General features: G+C 39.7%; 1 protein-coding gene across 3 annotated transcripts in view; it reads left to right on the top strand.

Moving 5' to 3' along the window:
- The window catches only part of LOC121941936 (testis-expressed protein 2-like), a 42116-nt gene extending 21491 nt beyond the window's left edge, over positions 1-20625 (top strand). For 2 of the 3 annotated variants that reach the window (XM_042484955.2, XM_088075435.1), the window contains exons 4-13: positions 3214-3414; positions 3660-3984; positions 5502-5740; positions 6538-6720; positions 7420-7519; positions 13329-13455; positions 14361-14474; positions 14797-15006; positions 16450-16570; positions 17865-20625. In XM_042484955.2, the coding sequence (XP_042340889.2) occupies positions 3214-3414; positions 3660-3984; positions 5502-5740; positions 6538-6720; positions 7420-7519; positions 13329-13455; positions 14361-14474; positions 14797-15006; positions 16450-16570; positions 17865-18014 (1770 nt within the window). In that variant the 3' untranslated portion in view covers positions 18015-20625. The remainder of the gene's footprint in view (positions 1-3213; positions 3415-3659; positions 3985-5501; positions 5741-6537; positions 6721-7419; positions 7520-13328; positions 13456-14360; positions 14475-14796; positions 15007-16449; positions 16571-17864) is intronic. The other variant, XM_042484956.2, reaches the window with a different exon arrangement.
- Positions 20626-20820: the final 195 nt, after the last annotated feature.

Below are 20820 nucleotides of genomic sequence, written 5' to 3' on the forward strand. Positions count from 1 at the left end.
TGCAAAGGCCTTGAACACCATATGTAATGTTGGTTGGTTGATTTGGACTTCTTGTGTTGATATGTCAAATCACTACTGAAACAGAAACATGTTTAACAGATTTTCATAAGACATTACATTATGAGACAATTTATGAAAAGAGTTTACTTCTTCCTAACTTTGATTTTTTCTGAAACTTGTGATGTGTTAAGCTGATCCACACAACACCCCCTGCCACACAATATAAACTTCTCTCTTCATAGGACATTGTATTGCGGGCTCCCACACATTGTCATGGATAAAATTTGAAACCTTTTTAATGGATTTTTAAAGAACCATTATAAAAATGCTTTCTTGTTGCCCTACTTATATTTTAAATACATAATATTCAAACTCCATTCAAACATGATTTCAGCTGGCTGGCATGCATTCGGAAAGAGTGGGAATTTAGGGATGAAGAATAAAGAAACATATATCATAGTAAATTAAATGTATCGCGTTGACTTATAGGCTATTTAAAGCTGTGTTTCTATCAAAAGCTTGCAGTGTAGTAACTTTGGAACTAAAAATAACAATTACAAACATGTACCTCACTAGATGTGCTCAGCGTTTCCACTGTAGACAATACTTTTACATGTGAGCGGGGTTTTTATCACTCACTGCTCCATCTAGCAGCACTCATTGTATTTCAGTGTTCACCAGTGATACAGAGGGAAGTCTGCACCCCATTTATCGTCCACAGAATGGGGCTGCAGGCTTGAGTGAGAGTTTCTCTAATTGGCATTGATAAATAGCGGATTAGTGCATTGAATCTTTGTCAGACAAGAAGAGGATTTTAGTGCTGCTGGATGGCACCGGAACAACAGTGCTTCAACACGTCTTTTTTCTCTAAGAGAGGATTAGAATATATGCAGTTCACACAGTCCACTGGCAGTTAATTTGAACTTTTTAAACACTTAAAGATGCACTCATTGCTAATAGTGTCTGTCATTCAAGAGAGACAATAAACACAGATGGAGTGGTCAGAGTGTCATATTTAAGGTGTGCTGATGGATTCAAGTCTTCAACTTATGCATTGAGTAACATTACAAGTAAATATTCCTCAAAGGTTGATGGCAGAAGGCCCAGAGGATGAAATATTTTTTCTCAGTGTCCAGCTACTGCTGCTGCAGGCTGAAACATCCTTTCATTTTATAGTTATAGTTTAATAATGCAGAACAATCTGTCATTGTATGTACAGTGGTTAAAGCAGCCACAGCTCAGCCCTGAGCAAGTGTTGATTCTCTACTGACCAATCAAGGAACTGAAGTTTTGTAGCTCCACCTTTTAGTAGCGGACCAGGGTGCTCGTTACGCCGTCAGAGGGGTGGCAAAAAATGAGGATAGTTCCAAAGGTACTAAAGGTACAATCTACAACTTTTTACAATGGAAATGCAAAGAAAATGCATGCTTAACTGGACCGTACCAAACCGACCTGCTGACAGTGATGCCCCATAAGCGTAATTGTGTCTCTTTTTGGGGTGTTTTGCGTTTCTTTTGGGGTTGTATTGGGTATGTGTGGTTGTTTTGTATCTCTTTGGGGTCGATTTGCACTTTTTTGAGGTCATTTTGCACCTTTGTGGCCATTTTTAATTTCCTTAGGTTCATTTTGTGTCTCTTGTTGTGCATTTCTTGATGGTTGTTTTAATCTCTGTTGTTGTTTTGCATCTCTGTGGGGTTGTGCACAGAAGATTACTGTAAAAACTTTATTACGCAAAACACAATTTGATGGCTTTTCTAAACTTTTAATGATTTTTACTTGTATAATAATAATAATAATAATAATAATAATAATAATTAATAATAATATAACAATAATAATATAATAACAATAATAACAATAAAACAAAACAAAGGAAACAAAGAAACTAGAAACTGACTTAAAATTGCTTGGAAAAAATATAACTATGGGAAAAATTCTAAATATATAATAATGATAATTATGAATACAGTTTTTAGGACATTTTCCCCTTGCTTTTTGTAAAATATTACTCCAAATCCAATAATTCCTTGTAATTTGTGGAACAGTTCTTGCCAAGTTGCTCATAGCTTTCTTTTCCATGTTTTTTAAAGAAAGCAAACCAATTTACTCCGATTTTGAAGGTTTTAATACTTGTGAAAGGCACCTGAACACAGTGCAGGAAAAAAAATTGCATTACAAAATTACAATTAGATCCTGACTTGGCAAGAGATGGGGTCCACTCTGGACAGGTCACCAGCCTATCACAGGACCAACACATAAAGACAAGCAAATATTTACACCAGAGCTGCACAGTTAATCCAAAATATTGGCAAAATGGCCAAGTGCAGTATCCAAATTGCGAGAGGTACAACTTAAAAAAAAAAATAAAAAAAAGTCACAGCATACCATTATACATGCGCATTGTGGTGCTACAGAGGTGTTTCAACCTACAAATCATACTCTACACAAAAAAGGGAACATACTTGTTTGGTTTTGACAGCAAAAATAACACCATCATCTGTTTTTTTAACAGTGAAAATGAAATGCAGAAATTAACATTCCCACTACTGCAACTCATATTGCAATCACAATATCTGTCAAAACGACTGCAATGTGATTTTTTTTTTTTTTTTTGCCTATTGTGCAGCCCTATTTAAACTTCCATTCACACCTACGTGCATTTTAGGACTGAATTTGAATCAACAGTGCTTAACTCTGCCACACCAAATGTATACTTTAAAGCAACATACCACGGATTTAAAATATGAAACACAAAACATTGCATGAACTTTGAGAACTTAAGAGAATTGTACTTGATTATCGCACTGTGTGCAGCTCTATCTATGGAGTGCTGTGAATAATGGCAAAAACGCACTTAAAGATGCATATTTCTTCAACACTTTTTTTTTTATTAAAGAAACAAAGCAGCAAATGAGCTAAACATGGATGCTGGGCTGACTTTACCCAGAGGAACTTCAAAGTCCACCACAGAAAGTGAATGACAACAAGCTGCCTTTGAAAGACAGTGGATACAACATGCTCTCTTATCAGTGTCAACTTGCACTGGCCTCATTACCAGGCGCAGTTTGGGATTGTCATCTGTTCTGAGTTTGCAGTTATTGAGAAGGAAACACAGCACATATAATTAGCATTTTTCAGATCCAAACTGTATTCCAGTGTGATTGCTTTTGATCTCATTCCACATGCTGTAAACTGATGGTGTTTCCTCTGCAGGGCTGGATGAATGAGATCTCAAACTACGACCCAGAGACATACCACGCCACACTGACACACTCTGTGTATGTGAGGTTGGAGGGCTCCATCATTCGTTTGTCTAAACCCAACCATAACATCGCCCGCCGTGCCTCACACAATGAACCAAAACCGGATGTCACCTACATCAGTCAGAAGATCTATGACCTCACCAACAGCAAAGTACGTTTCATTCATTTCAGCTGAAAACTGTTGTCCCAAATCTCCCTGTAACTGAGGTCCGCTGTAGTTTTGAACGAGTAGATCTTATAAAGCATATCACGAGTTAATGTTCAAATATTTATATAGTACATATATAGTACAAATTCTGTATGGAATCTGTCTTGTATAGCTTCAAATGAGCCATGAAATGTGGTGTAAATGTGTTAAAACCAAGCGCTTTGTGACTCGGGTCTGTCCTTCTCCAGGTATATCTAACACCTCCAAGCCTGGCCAGGAAACGTATATGGAACAAAAAATACCCCATATGCCTTGAGCTTGGCAAACAGGATGACTTCATGTCAAAGGCCGAGGGAGACAGATGGGAGTCCAGTGAGAGCTTCAACACCAGGGACAGAGGAGAGGGGACAGGAGGAGCGCAGGAGCGTGGGTCTTCATCCAGCAGAGACCTGACCCTCTATCTGTTTGGGAGGACTGGGAGGGAGAAGGAGGAGTGGTTTCAGCGCTTTCTGTCAGCTTCAAGGCTCAAGGCAGACTTGAAGAAAGCTCCAAGTGTTGCAGGGAGTAAGAGCGGTGAGCAAAACTCATGTTTGTGTCCATGGCCGTATCTACCATTGAGTTCACAGAGGTCGGGACCTCTGCATTTTTTTTCAGGGTGTAAAACTTAAGATAATGTCCGTGTTGCAAAGATAATATGATGCCAAGAGAATGAGCAACTTGCTCCTTTGATAACAGTCATTGATTGTGTGTGTGGGTTGGTGGTGAGGGGAGTGCTCCTGTCCTCAGTATGCAATCTTTGTTAAATGCTGTGCTTCTCGGGTATTAGGTATGGTGATCAGACCTCCCGTCCCTGTTTTTGGTGCCCATTTTTGACTGCAGGGCTGCCAACTTGCACGCACTGACTCAACGTTTTTTGACCCATTTCAAATCTTGCACGCCGCGTGTCCATCTCCTCACACAGAGAAATATGTGTGATCACTCATGTGATCTCATATCAAACAGCTGATTGTCTGACGGCACTCCAGTGAGGGAGACAGACAACGGGACCGGAGCTTTCCCTCCCAGCACCAACATGTCTGAGTGTTTTAACTTCTTAAGACTTCAACAGAGCATTTTGTTTTAGTTTTAGTCGCATTTAGGATGGAATTATTTGTATATACCGGGATGCATAGCTCTATATCTCATCCAGCCGCTCTGCGCTGAGCTCTCATTATTATTACCAGAGGCAGATGTAGTGATTTGGGGGCCTGGGGCCACAGACAAAGTGCCCTGCTTTATTTTCAAGCCTTTTCTAACTAGGAATGTTGGTAGGCTGTTGGCAGGTGTAGAGGGAGCAGGCCGACTCAAAATTTTTTTCTTAAATAAAATTATTAATAGCACACAGTTAATATTAAAGCCAGAATCCTGCAGCCAGGAGAGATTTTATTAGCACAGTGTACCTAAACCTCAACCTAAAGCATGAGCTTTTCATTCTTATTTAAGGCTGGATTGTTTAATATATAGTAATGCATCACATTTTAAGTGTTCTCTACAGCCTCAATCTAACTAATCTTGACTAGTGAAGGTGGTGTAGAAATAAGGGGATTTTTTTAATGTTACAATTTTTTTTCTGGGGGGAACCCCCAGACCCCCCCTCCATCCAATTATGTGTCTTGTTTTATTTATACCACTGTCCACTGACATTGATCTTAAAGCTATTGTTATCCAATTTTTCTCTCCAGAACGCTTAAAATCCAGATCGTGAGGGAGGGAGACAATTTCAGGGAAGCATGCCCCTGAAACCCCCTAGCAAGCTTGGTTTTTGGGACCTCAGGTTTTCTAAAACCCTGCATACAGCCCTGTTTGTGTCCACATTTGTCTCCTTCCGCAAGTGTAGAGAATTTTAGAGAAGAAAGAATATCATTAGTTCTTAATCCAACTTTTTAAGGCTAAATTTGTTGTAAATGTTTTTATTTTAGTGCAGATATATTTATGCTCTATACAGAGATATGGCACTTGTAATTTTAAGTTTTAGTAGTTGGGAAACGGTAGCAAAAACTGCATGCGTCATCTAATTCTAGCTTTTTTCTGATGTTTGCCATGGCCCTCAGCTCTGAGCTCTCACAGTCGCAGCAGCAGCCGCAGTAGTCTGGATGAAGCTCTGGCGTCTCAGCCCAGGTCAAAGGACTCCTCAGTGTCCTCAACAACAGCAGGCAGTGCCAGAAGCAAGCTGCTAATGGACTACAATGTATACATGGCCTCCTTACTGCCAAAACAGCTGGTGGTGAGTCCTACAGCTGCCAGCCCTGTTCTCCAGAGTCCTCAGAGCAGCCCTGGGGCCGATAAAAAGGTACAACATGCTCATCCGCTATTTATACTGTTAACCCTTTAGAACATGGATTGGGATCAATTTTGTTTTGTTGTGTTTAGATGCTTTTCACAAGCATTTAAACCTGGTTTGATTTCTTTAGACAAAAAGGCAAGGAGCAACTTCCCAAGAAATGTTCGGAAATTTGAAAAAAAAAATTGTAAAGATAACAAGAAAATTACTTGCAATTGGCTGTGAGGAGATTTTCAGATCTTCTTTCAAAAAAGGAAAAATGTCCGGAATTCTCTATTTATTTTCTTTTGATTATATATTTAAAATGATGGTATGGTGGCACTTAGGTGACAAACTTAGGCTTACTATAGGGCTAAATGTTTAAGAAGTCTGTTTAACCCTTTGAAACCTGAGAAAACTGCCTTTATTTTTTTTTTTTAAAAAAAACATTGTAAAAAGCAATGAGCAACTTATGAAGAATTGAAAGAAGTACAAAAAAAATACCTAAAAACTTGAAGGAAAAAAACCCTAAAATGTAAAAAATGTAAAAATAAATAAATCAAAACCAAGGAAATGACCTGAAAATATAGCTACAAATGTCTTGCAATTTGCAGAACACTTCTTTCCAGGGTGTTTATTGCCCTTTTACCCCATGTTTTCAAAAGAAAGCAAAGCAATTTGCTCAGATCACCAAAGTTTAAATATTTGTGAAGGCGTCTGAACGCGTCACAAGAAAAGTGATGTTGATCCAGGTTTGCGAGGGTTTAAGATCTGAGGTTTATTTTCTCATCTTCTAATGTTTATAACCTCGCCTGCTGTTTCTGAAGCTCCAGAGCACCACTTCAGCTCAGGTGCAGCCCAGGGAGGAGGAGGAGGAGCAGGAGGAGGGGGAGGACACTGTTGCCTGGGTCAATGCGGCCCTTGGCCGGGTCTTCTGGGACTTCCTGTGCGAACCCTACTGGGCTGAGCTGGTCTCCAAGAAGATACAGATGAAGCTCAGCAAGATCCGGGTGAGTGGAGCAAGGCCCCTGACAGTCTTTCACTGTTCAAATGTAAAGAGTCAAAAAATAGGAGAATTTAAAGTAAAGAGTAGAGATGATGTAACAGAGGACACACACACACACACACACACACACACACACACACACACACAGACACAGAGAGAAAAGCTCCAAATGTCAGTTTGTGTCTCTGTGCCGCTCTTTAAAGGCCCAAGAGGCTCCACACTGGGCTTAGAAGCAGAGAGACAGACAGAAACACCTCATCTTTCACCTCGGTACTTCATACTCCTCTTTCTTTTCAGTTCCGTTGTGTGATTTCTCAGTATTTTGCCTCGCCTTATAATGTCTTTTGCTCTGTGCTGCAACATAACCGTGACTTGGTAAGAGATGGGGTCTACTCTGGACAAGTCACCAGTCTGCCACAGGACTAACGCTTAAAACAAGCAAATATTTACACCAGCGCTGCACAGTTAATCAAAAATATCATTGGTCTGTGTTGACAAGTATATGTGCATGAATGCGCCTGAATTTATTTCATGATAAGTGTTTCTGTATTTCCTTTACTTTTTTTTATCCAAGCTGGAATCCTACATACTCTTTGAAAGATATACATTTTTTTTTTACCAAATGAAGTGAGATCATAATCTGCAGATAAATTTCTCTCATACAGTGTGCTCAGCTCAGGTTGCATGCTTTTGTCTTTTTCAGTTGCCTTACTTCATGAATGAGCTAACCCTGACAGAACTGGACATGGGCTCGGCCACACCCAGAATTCTTCGGGCATCGAAACCCTCCATCGACTACCGAGGTCAGAGAGAAATCCATTCTGACACACACAAGCGCTTATACTCTGTGATTTCTGTAAAGAGATACTAGCATGTGTGGCCTGTTATGCTGACTGCGGGCCACACTGAGCTCTGTGCTCTATATTCTGGGAAGACTTCAGCCATTTTGCAGAATTTTCTTATCTACAGAGCACACATGGTTGCTTCTTATGTCTGTGACACAGGTCGTTGTCTCACACAGGCGTTTAGTGGGCATTTCTGTCCCTCTGCAGCTTCACCATCTTGTCACACAGTTAAAAAAAACTATTCTAAAACTACTTCTGTGTCAGATTCCAGCCGGCTTCTCTAAACAGGGGGCATGCCGACTGACATCTACTGTTTGTTATGTATGTCTGTGGATGTGTACCACAACTCCACCTCAAAAAATCAGAACTGTTCCTTTAACCAGATATAAAATTAAATTAGCATGGCAACGTCCAAAGAAAAAAATATATAATTTTCTAAATCTTGCAGTACAAGACATATTGTGAAATGTCAAATGGGGTGAATACTTGTGCAATCTACTGCCTGTACACACACGTGGACAGAAGTGACCTTTTGTCTCATGACTGTGCACTGCTCCCATTCTTTCTCCAGCCCTCCTGCTGTGACTAATGAGATCACAGCACTGAGGCTTTGTCAGGATGACTCTGACATGCTCCTCAACCTGACTGTCAGTGAAAACAGCACCGTCCAGACTGAGACGCTTCCAATATTAACCATCAGATAATCAGAATGCTAATGATAACGTAACACAGCAGTGTGGGTCACACCATCATCGTGTTCTGATTAACTGCTTGCGGTTCAACCTCTGTTTACATTTGAATCAGCTTTGACGCAACTTTCAATACATGTGTGAAAAACTAAAAATGGAAAAATACCCTCCCCCCATTTTTGATTACAGCAATGATAAAGCCATGAACAGGTGCTCTGTCAGTTGCAATCAGTGAGCCATAGGAAAACTGCAGCCAACAACAATATCTGCTCCATTCAGTAATCAGGGGCAAAATGAGGTTTACTGTGCATCACACTGGAGCCCAACATGCACTTACACCCACTCAGCCTGTCAGACAGGGGTCCCCTCGAGGGTAGAGAGACGTGCTCGCTACTTGCAGGCTCTGATCCAGTTAAATAAAAATCCAGACCTTTCCTCTCCACTACAGCTGCTGCCAGACACTCTGACCTACAGTAGAGCTGCTCAGAGTTCAGCATGGGGCAGTTACAAGGAGAGCTGGGACACAAATTGAAAAATAAGATTTTGGATATTGTAATATCCCAAGTGTTCTTTTTTTCCTGCTTCTAAAAGATGTTTTACAGTAAGGTGATTTAATTTTTCGGAACTAACCACACTGTTCAAACTGCTCTTTTATTTGTATTTACCCATTTAGTTACTATATGTCCACTTTACTGTACATTAAACAAATTCTTGATATTGGAAAAGATTAACATTTGTATGCTCAGAAAAATCTTACTCAGTATAAAGAGCAATGGGCTGGTAATAAACAGATGAAACCAAAACCGTGAACATTTAGGATGGTAAAATATGAACTTGGCACTGATAATTATGCTTTATATAATTTAACTAAAAAGGAAAGATCCCTTTGTGTTTAGTTGAGATCTGGCATTTTACCACTGATGGTTTAAACTGGACGGTATACGAATTTAGAATAAGAAATGCAGATTTGTGTTATTTGGCTGATATAGAAATCGAGTTTCATTATATTTTTTACTGCCCTTTTTATGTGGAACTTGATTTAGTACATATATAGTGCTGTGTGTATGTATATATATATTTGGTAAAAAATATTGTGATATTTGGTTTTTCCACTATTGCCCAGCTCTAGTTGCAAGTGTTATGATAAAGCATGTGTTTGATTAATATGAGGAAATCACCTTTTATTAAAGTCGTGTGCTATAGATCCTGGGAATCACTTCATAATGGAAAGCTTTGATTAGAGAATATAATCTGATGGGTAGTGAGGTTTTAACTCCTCAGTAGGTTGTTTGCACGTGACGTCACATCGCCCTGAAGAACTGTGGATGGGGGCAAGACGTGATTTCTGCACGAAGTGCTTTAAAAATGCCAGCGTTTTGTGCTGTTTATAGCTTTGCCAACTCATCAAATCAGGGAAAAAAAGAGCTACTTTTGCAGTAATGACAGACAGTGCTTGTGTATGTTTTGTATATCACGTTTTCAGCTGAGTTTGTGAACGCCTCTGAGAATGGTTGACCCAACACAAACAAGGCAGAAAATAGTAGCTACAGATAGATAGCACATAGCCTGATGCTAGTGCTACATCCATCCATTTAAAGGTACTTTAGAGTGGAAATAGCAATACAAAGACAGTGATTCTCAAGCAAACATGCTCACCAAAAAACAAGACGGCTGTCATTCAGTGCTACTCTTGATCCAGTGTCGTTGACCCAGCCACACACAAAATAGTTATAAGCCTCAAAACTCTTGTACGCCTGCATTTGGATTGCCATGTAATTGGAGTGCTGCAGGAAGAAGTAATTTGTGATATAGATCACCTCCACACCAGACAAAGCGGTCAACCCGTGGGAAAAATCACTTTTACATAAAGTGTATGGATCATTTCCGATATGTCTATAAATTTCTGATGATAACTGCTGCGTGCAGTTCCATCTAAGGCTTTAGTGTTTTCACTTTCCTCCATTCTCAACAATTGAATTGAGTGTTCAACACTTCCTGACCCCATCTGACTTTTGCGCATCATCATGATCACATGATTGAAAGCAAGCTGTACAGTCAGGCCCTGAGCACTGTAGCAGGTCTTTGAGTTATCTATGGATCAGATAAATCGAGGCTTTGTCTTTGTGGGGGACTGAACATTCGCCTGCTGCAATTGCACAACTATGTCGGCTCAAGTAGCGCAGAAGTTTTCAGCTAACTGTGCTCTAGTTTTTGATCAGAACGCTCTTTGTATGTCTTTTTTAGACATGCATTAGCAATGAGCCTTCTATCCCTTTGTACCGCACTGTCTCTCTCATTCTCCCTCACATCCAGTGACAGATCTGTCTCTTCAGCCGTTTCATATGTACAGTCTCCAACTTTTTCTCTTCCTCCTGCATTCCCTTTCATTTCATCTTCCTCTTTCTGTCCTCACTCGCTCTTTTGTCTCACTATTTCCACTTCCTCTCTCCTGTGCTGTGAGTCACCGCCTCATTTTTATCTCTGCGGCACTCACATAACCCTGTAATGAGAGCACAAATTGATTGCATCTCCAAGTCAGACGGCAATGGCATTTATTGGAGCCGTTCCAGGCAAAACACACCTCAACAGCCACTCTGAACACAATCAGTGTGTATGTAGGCCACTGTTATGTTGTGGACAGGTTGTCAGCTTTAATTGCACTTTCATCTGCAATATGTTATCAAATTCTTTGATTTGAGATTGCAAGTGAATTGATCCAGATCACCCACTGTCAATCTCGAAACAGCAAAGTGCTTCCTTTTTAGACCTATTTCTTGGAAGGGACAGGAAGCAGGAAAGAGGTACAAACGAGACTAAAGATAAATGAAAGCATTTTCTTTACTGAGCCCCGTGCATGTTTCTTTGCTTTATAGCTGAGACCTCTGCAAAGAAACTCATGTTTCCCCCCTTCTTTTCTGCTGTGTGTCTATGATCATTAGCCTTTAACCTTGAAGTGGTGGCTTGAAAACATTGAGTGGAACAGGTCAGGTCAGCTTCCCTTTTGAAATTTCCACTGGTGTTAAAGTAGCTGTGTCCTCTCTGTGTCTCAAGTTCTGCCTTCACCCTGTCTGACCCAGCTCCTTCCTGGAAGCAACCTGTAGAGTGCAGTGGATCAATGAAGCTCTCCAGCTGTCTTTGTGCACACACATCTCCACAAGGAGTACACTGCACGCTTGTGTCCATGCACATTTATGTTTACACACACTCATGATTCATAATCAGCAGTTTCTGTAATGTCTATTTCTGGATGCATGCAAGCGTGCATGTGTGAAGTCTTTGCAGCATGTGCAGCACACACTCTTAAAGAAGTGTTTCACTGCTGGGGAAAGATCAGACCAATAAATCCTCCTGCTGGTGGGTGACGTAATGCGAATTCGTACATGTGAAACCATGGAAGCTAACAAGAAACAGTCTTGTATTCCAGTTAAACAGTAAGCTAAAATATGTCTGAAAACATTTAAAGAGAGAAATAGGCAACTCAGTCACAAACTCAGTAATAAATATTCTTCTTCTTCTTCTTCTTCTTCTTCTTCTTATTCTTCTTCTTATTCTTATTCTTATTATTATTATTATTATTATTATTATTATTATTATCATTATTACATTTATCTATAAGAGATAAAATAAACATCAAAGGAAAAAACAGATAATAAAAAGGAAGGGAAAAAACATTTTTGAAATATTTGAATGATTTGATTTACATTTAGATCATAGGAAGCAATCCTATTGGCTATGTATTCATGATTTTAAGGACTTCGGTAGCCGTGTACTAAATGGTGCATTCTGTCTTTGTTCAAAGTGCACTGTGTTTTGGTTCAAAATCTCTTAATGGCCCATCTTCCTCTGACTCACTCACACCTCACCTTATTCATCTTTCCTGTGTCATCTGCTGCCTCCCCATGGTGTAAAGAGAAACCACACCCAAGTTCATGATTATGCTGGGTTATTTGTACACAAGGTCATGTGATCCCGTGTTGTAAACAGACAGAAAAAAAGGAAAACAGTGCACATAGCTTTCCCTGTGCAAGGCAGGCTATCAGTTGAGGCTTTTGAGGAGTTTGTATAATCCAGATTATAGCAGGTTTTTTGGAGCAGACGGAGAGAGGGAGAGTCTTATTAATGCAGCCCCCCGAACCCCCCTGCTGATATCAAAAGGGGCTGTTTCTTCTCTGTTCAAAGGACCTTGTGATCCCCCCCCGCCAAGTCGTTCACCGTCTTTCTCGTCTAAGCTGAGGGATCAAGAAAATAAAGTCTGATGGAGAGTTCCCACTTCTGTGATACTGATGGTGCCACAGAAAGGGCAAGAGAGTAAGGGAAGGATATTAGAGGTGGGGAGACAAAGAGTGAAAGATGGAGAGACATAACAGACAGGGAGGAGGACTGTGGCCTTAAAACTCATAGCCATCTGAGTCAACTCTGCTGCTTTTTAGTATCTCTCGTAAACAGGCTCAGATAGAGTGAGGATATTTCTAAGATCTGTTAAGTCACACTTTTTCTTGTATCCTGACTCAGCTTGTGTGTAGATATAGTGCTCTACAAAGTAGCACATATGAAGCTATCAGAAAAGTTCTTTACAAAAATTACATGTAAACTCCAAGATTTTGATGCACCATCTGACTAGATTGAAATGCAAAATCTACTTGTAGATAATAGTGTCAGCGCCATAGAAGCAGCAAGATATGTCAGTGCATGTCACAGCCAAAAAACACAACCAGCACAACAACGCATATCAGCTGGAGTTCATCTCCTCACAGCTCACACTCTGCCTTCTCATTTATTACTGCACCTCATGGATTTTCTTTTCTTTCTTTCTTTCTTTTTTGTTTTTCAGATGACTGATGGTCAGTGTCCCTATTTCTGTTGTTGTGGTTGTGTTTTGATGCTTTGGCAACTTTGCTCTTGAAGCTTACATGCCAGTGAAGCAAGTTGTTTTGAATTGAATCTAACTGCACTGAATAGAGCAGTGATATGATAGTGGAGCAGTCTGTTTCATATCCTCAAATGTTCCACTCTACAGTTTCACTTCTTTAATTTTCTCTCAGATCAACATTTCTAACGCCCGCTGTGTGTCCCTGCAGGTTTGTGGTTTGACCTGGAGATCTCCTACAGCGGTTCCTTCCTGATGACCCTGGAAACCAAGATGAACCTCATTCGCCTGGGCAAGGAGGGAGAAAGCTTCCGCTTTGGGGAATTTGGCAAAGATGGGTGAGGCAGTCAAAGGCACACATTTTAGAAAAACCTCCAGATGTTTTTTTTGTTGGATTAGATGGCCTCTTTTCCCCTTCTATTGACATTAAAAATATATATGTCTCAGTCAGGTGTCTGCCACATTCTGTTTGGCTCTCACTCAGCTTTCTGTGTCTTTGCTGTCTTTTATTTCTTATTTCTTCTTTCTGCTGTTCCCTCTCTAACTTCTGGTTTCCACCTTTATGCGGCTGTTAAATCGGATGTGTATCTGCTCTTGGTGAGTGCTGCTTAAATTTTAACAATGATGTTGTCTGTGCAACTCGTTCTTTACTTGTATATGTTTATTAAGTATTGATACCTCAGTGTGTCTGGTGCTTTTGTCTGTGTAACTGGCTGTGTACTATCTTCCCCTGAATCCATCCCCAGCGATAAAGAGGAACAGAATATGTTCATATACAGTATGTCAGAGTAAATACAGTCAATTATACTTTCTCTCCCACTCCAAATACCTGAATTCACTTTCAGTATTATAACTCTGACTGAAGCACCGAATTACCCGATCCACTAAATATGCTCCATATTTGTGCTGATGGCACTATTTTTCTCATCTAAGTCACTGAATTCTTTCTTAAAACAGTAATGTGTCCAGACGTGCACGTTACCTTGTGATTGTTTCCATACCTCATTTATTCATTGTTTTGTGGGTGTAACACAAGAGAATTCATTTATGTAGTGCAGTAAAACACTGCAGAACTCTGTGTGTGTGTGTGTGTGTGTGTGTGTGTGTGTGTGTGTGTGTGTGTGTGTGTGTGTGTGTGTGTGTGTCTGTCTGTCTGTCTGTCTGTCTGTCTCTTAGTGCATGCATGTAGGTGTGTGTTTGTGTGTGCATGTGTGCTAATCCATTTGTGTTTGTGTGTTTGCAGACACAGGCCACGGACTTACTGCCTGGCTGATAGTGATGAAGAGTCATCCAGTGCTGGCTCATCAGATGAGGAAGACTCCTCAGAGCTCTCAAATGACTCCACAGGAGCAGAGGGGTGAGATGAGTATATTTTAGGGAATATTATGTAATTATGGAATATTTAAAAAAATATTTATGTAATAATCATTCAAGAAAAAAATGGAACAATAGCTTTGTGTTTAAAAACATTGAAATGACGTCACAGTGAAAGTAAAGTAATGAAGAAGAATTATTTAAACTGAGATAGAGGATTTTGGCAGACATGACCAGGTGTTCATTATTAAATCACTTCCTTGACAACAAAATCTACTTTTGAAAACGTCATTTCTTTTTATTGAAGTCTGGCTACAAGCAATTCAGTACGTCTTCAACCCTAGCCCTCTTTTTATTAATGACAGTTTGGTGGGAGGCCACAAACCCAGCAAGATCATGCGCTTCGTGGATAAGATCACCAAGTCCAAATACTTCCAGAAGGCCACGGAAACAGAGTTCATCAAAAAGAAGATGGAGGAGGTGTCTAACACACCCCTCCTGCTTACAGTGGAGCTGCAGGAACTCCAAGGAATGCTGGCTGTCAACATACCCCCTCCACCCACTGACAGGATATGGTATGTGTTGTTGTTCTTCTGCCTCATTCCTGGAATGCTGTGCAAAGTGAATTTCAAACAAACAATCATATGACAAACAATCATATGCTCTTCTGAGATGGCACTTTCCCACAGATGGAAAACACAGCCAACTCTGTTGATAACAATTACTTTCAGATGACTCTGAATTAGCCAGCATCCTCTCTCGTGTCAACACTAAGTTCAGTTCAGTTTTTATTATTTGCCCCAGAGGGCAATTTGTGTCACAGCAAGTGTGAAAACATAATAAGAACACATAAAGCACAAACAATAAGACACAGAAACATACAACAGATGGCATTAATCTGCACATAGGGAGAGTTGCACCTGTACACATGTAAGCTCAACAAGACAGATTATTAAGTGTCCACCATAACTAAAGCCATATAGTACATATTGCACTTGTAGTGAGTCACATGGCACATAATTATATTTCTGAATGGTGGATAATTCATATGAAACATATACAGCAGAATATCTGTAATAAGAACAACTATAATTCATTAAAGAGACAGAAAGGAGAGAGAAAGAACAAAATAACAAAAGAAAGAAAGAAAGAAACTGAGAGACAGCAAGAAAGAAAGAGAGATTTTTTTTAGATTAAAAAGAAATACTTTGACAATTATATATCCAACATATTTACAGGCACATCATAAAAATGGCACATATAAAAAATCCATACTCCTTCCCTTGTCAGAGTTTTTTCGCTAAAAAAAACAACAGAAACTACTCTACTGTACTGCTGTAAGGGAAAAAATGAAAGAGAAAGAAAGAAAGAAAGAAAGAAAGAAAGACAAAACAACAATTCATACAAAAGTGCATCAACAGTAGCAATGTACACTGTATGTCATGTACATTTTATTAAGTGCATGGTGCAAGGTGCTTTGTCTATGTGCAAAGTGCAAAATTCCACACATATGTTGGCTGTGTACATATGTCACAGATCACTGGACAAAAGGACAAGAAGCATTGCAGTCTTGCAGATACAGTGCATAAGAACAATCCAGATGAACTGATCCCCTCCTGCCCCCTGGAGATATTGTAGACTTAGCCAAAACAGCAGATGATTCACATACACCCAACACATGCATACAACAATCGTAGCATCACACATCCATTCAGCCACAAATGACAGTCAACATGAAAGGAGCACAGCAGACGGTTACAGGGCATTTCTGCATGCATGTATGTAAGCATGCAGTGCACCACAGCAGTGAGACAGTATATAAAAATAGGTTATAATATTAAATAAAACAGAGCATGGCAGACAGGTAGTACAGATATACAGTATATCTATCTGTGTGCTGCAGAGGATCGCCCTCTGCTGGTGGTTAAAGTACTCTGCATGGCTTTAGTTTGTTCATCTGTCAAGTTGTTAGTGTTTGTCTGTAAATCATGAATTGTTTTGACCTTTTGTTGTCATAGGTATGGCTTTAGGAAGCCGCCTCACCTGGAACTGAAGGCCCGACCTAAACTGGGAGAAAGAGAGGTCACTCTGGCTCATGTGACAGACTGGATAGAGAAAAAACTGGACCAGGAATTCCAGGTATTTATGAACACCACATTTTTATTAATTGAGACACATAGTGCCTAGTCACCTGTTATTCTGTGTGGATTTTTTTTGCAAATAATGAGAAGACATAAACTAACAGTGACAGGCAAATTCACAGTCTTGCAAAAGTCTAACACACCACATGATCCACCGCTTTCAGTTCCACTGAAATAAATCACATTATAAATGCTGGCACTGTGCCATCATATTTTCAAATTCCACTGATCTAAAAACTTAACCACTTTGAAGGACACTCTAAAATGTGCAGTTTGATCACACAACACAATGGCACAGATGACACCAGTTTATGAGAGGCCGTGCCATTAGCATGTGGACTTAGAGTTATGTCCACCAGCAGCCTGTTGCACCAGCTGTGCGTAAGTTCTCTCTTAAATTAGGGTGCAAAGTCCTCAGTAAACACTACGTTGAAATTAGTTTGTGTGATACCAAAGCTGTGTGGATTTTTTGTCGCGCCAGAGAGAACGTAAGGCTCATCTCAGTTACCCTGACGAAATTTTCACTCTCGATTGTGGCCAATCGGTGACAAACACCATTCTTGATGCTGTGTTTATGAGTAGATTTATGTGTTACAAATTAATCTGCTTGTATTTCTTGTCATGTTTTAGCTGATAGAAGGTCTGCAGCCAGTTATATTTTGCATCTCTGCTTGATGATTACTTTTAAAGCTTGTCTGGTACTGGCCCCAAGCTACATAATGGGGATGTTGATCCCCTATGAGCCAGTTTGCAGTCTTAGATCGAGTCCTTCTGACCGTTCTAAAGTCGAGGTGTAAATCCAAAGGTGACCATGCTTTTGCCGTCAGGGAAAAATAATAATAATGATAATAATTATAATATTATTACATTATTGTTATGGACCTAGATGGACCTGCACATGTATAGCGCTTTTTAAGTCCTTCAACCACTCAAAGTACCTTCACACTATGAGGCACGTTTACACACTGGTGGCTGAGGCTACTATACCATGTGCCACCTGCTGCTCAGTTTTCAACTATTTATACACATCACACACCAATGGAACAGCAGATGGAGAAATTTGGGGTTCAGTATCTTGCCCAAGGATACTTCAACATGTAGAGTGGATGAACCACCTTCTAACCTTCCCATTAGAGGACAACTTGCTGCACAATCTGAGCCACTGCTCTCTGTTATATGTGCTTACTGTTTATGGTTTATTTTCCAAAACATTACGTGTCGAAAATATTCCAAGAATACAAAAGATTGTCAGACCGCTCACTGTCCATCCATCGTTGTCTCTCCTCTTTTAGAAAGTCTTTGTAATGCCAAACATGGACGATGTATGGCTAACTATCATGCATTCTGCCATGGACCCACGCACAGCCGGCGGGCCCTTTGTGGGCCTCGCAGTGGACCCAGAGCCTTCCCAGCCAGAGAAGGAAGGCACCAGCCAGCCATGAAGATTGTTTACAGTATTTCCTAGAGCTTATGAAGTCTCTAAATTGGAACTGGAGCCAAAGTGGATAGGTCAGACACTACTGTAATAAAATTCCATTCCTGTAGGGAGATGGTTTCTCACTCACCGTAGAGGAAACCTGATCAATTAAAAAAAAGAAAAACGGTTGAGTCGACCAAGGAAACACTAAAAACAAACTGTTGCTTGCTGCTCTGTTCAGTAGTATTTATCGTGCCAGAGAAAATGGAAGGATTGCTATATAACTGTAGGAACCTTTGAATAGGGGCTGATATGTGACAAGAGTCATTTTTGGCTCTTACTCTGGGTTGGTTTAATTTAATAATGGGAGTATATGGGGATATATACATGTGTAATGTTCTATGAATGTGTTGAAGTGGAAGCATTCACCAGATACCTTACAGCCTGCAGATGACACGTTGCTACTGAGGCTAGAGACTTAGATCGAGCATGGTAGCACACTTATTATAGAAACACAGTAAGTGGAGTTGTACAATAGATAGTACGTTGAAGTTGAAGGTGTTTTCATAGTGAATGATTAGTGTGTGAAGGAGATTTTTATCGGTGAGAATGAACGAAGTGTAAGCAGGTTTAAAAAGAAAGTATATAAGCTCAGCAACTTGATGTTAGATTTCTTTACTGTATGAAACATTCGAACTTTAAGTGGCTTCATGTCTGCGATTTTTCATCAGGTGTTAACAGTATTCCTTTGTGCTGTGACTACACCCTAAACACCTTCCTTAATTCGCCAAAATGTTCTCATCCCAAGTCATCACATGTTGCCGCTTTAAAGTGGACTTTTAAATCTACATATTACACTCTAGGTATCCTTCTGCATCCGCTGTTGATGTTCCGGTGCGCAGTAAGTGTGATGTAAACACAAGCACATTGTGGGACTACGCTGCATGCTGTGATTATGTTTAGGCAACAAAAGCACATGGCAACCAAACTGGTTAGGATTAGGCAACAAAGTCACAGGTGATTAGAGTTAGAAAAAAGGGCACAAGGTTAGGTGTAGGAAAAAAAACAAACATAACATTCAGACAGGAAGCAAACACTGAACTCACACATAAAAGTTCTGGGCTTGTTGGATCCATCCACCTCCCCTTCTGCATGCCTTATAGAGACCTCCGTGCCCCTGATATGTTGTTACCAGCAGCATTTCAACCTGACACTAATCTGTGGCGTATATCGCAGACATAGCAGGTTTCATTCAGGCGTGTTTTAAACTGGTGCCACCTGCCTGCTTATCCTACTGCCACGGTAGATGCTGTCCACCAGTGTAAAATAACAATGTAATGTTTCTCTCCAGCATTCTCTGCAGTGTATAATGGGGATGCAAAAGTTGGCTTTTGGTGTTGCGATCTTACGCCAAAAGCACAGCAAAAGCAGCAGTATTTGACGACTTTGAAATGAGAACGGGCTGCATTTACCAACATCCCTTTTTTCATGCCAATGATGCCCTTATCCATGTCTGTATGGAACTAATGCTCAAGAGCAAACATTATTATGTAGGAAGTGTCATTCGCTATGTAAATCCCACAATAATAACGAATACACAAACACAATAAGTGCAATGATAGAAACGCTAGGTAAACTCTAGTATGATATTGTATAGGTATATAACTGTGCGTGTGAGATAAGAAGTATGAGACCTCTAACATGTCGATTGAATGTATGTTTGGATAGTTTTGGTTCTTATTGTATGACAGCAGTTTTTACCCAGTTACATTCTGACTGTGGTATGCAAATGATTGCACAAATACAAGTTTTGTTCTTGTTTTCTTCTGATACACATGATCTCATCCTGCAGATCTTCATATTCAGATGTGTCATTTAACCATATGGAGTACCAGGTGGTGTATTTATTGATACATCGTTTCTACTTAATTGTTATTTTTTGATTTTTTTTTTGTTGATGTTTTTATATGACCAACTTGGATATGTGGCAGTGCTTTAAAGAGACTCTACCTGCCATACTGTATGTACAGCAATTGGGTGAAGTGAAGGTACGTACTGCACAGCGGAACATTAATTGCCAAGAATGTAACGCCTTATCAACAGGTTCCATTTCAGAAAACACATTTATAACTGTGTCATATTTCTAATTGAAACCAAAGCCCTTTGATTAGGCAATTAGTGCCAGATCTCTGCTCAAAGGTACACATCCTGTCTTGATGAAGCATTTTGAGGTAATATTTACAAATGCGCTACAATACCTGCATTAACATTGTTTACAGGAATATTTACCTTCTTTTTTCATTTTTTTTTGCTCTCTTAGGATACTAAAGCACTGCAACACATAATGGATTTTTTTTCCTGTATGATTGTCTTTCCTTTTATGCTTTGGTTACTTTTTGTGAAGTATTTGTTTCTGAATGACTACATGAGGTGGGTTATGGTTGTATTTTTGTCTACTTCTTTGGAATAAACACAATGAAATAAGATTTTTGAGGATATATGAAGATCATGCCATGATTTTTATCTGTGAATTATTAATGACTTTTAAAGTTATCATGTAATTTTAAGGCCAAATTAAGTGATTATGTGTATCTGCCTTATTTATAGAGCAAAAATAAATCTGACAGTGAAAAGCCTTTTGGTTTTTTTGGCTTCGAATTTTGTATTTTGAATATCTGGGACGCAAAACTTTCTTACTGTTTTGATTGAAATAGGGGTTTTTTGTTTTGTTTTTTAGCTTTTTTTGTCTTTATCTTGTTTGTTTAAAAAAGTATTCATTTGGCAGCAGAATGGCCCCTGTCATTGCTGCATTAGTAGCATGCAGTATTGTA

The sequence above is a fragment of the Plectropomus leopardus genome, chromosome 3 (assembly GCF_026936395.1).
Source record: "Plectropomus leopardus strain MGB_pleo_1.0 chromosome 3, ASM2693639v1, whole genome shotgun sequence".
NCBI classification, from domain to species: Eukaryota; Metazoa; Chordata; class Actinopteri; order Perciformes; family Serranidae; genus Plectropomus; species Plectropomus leopardus.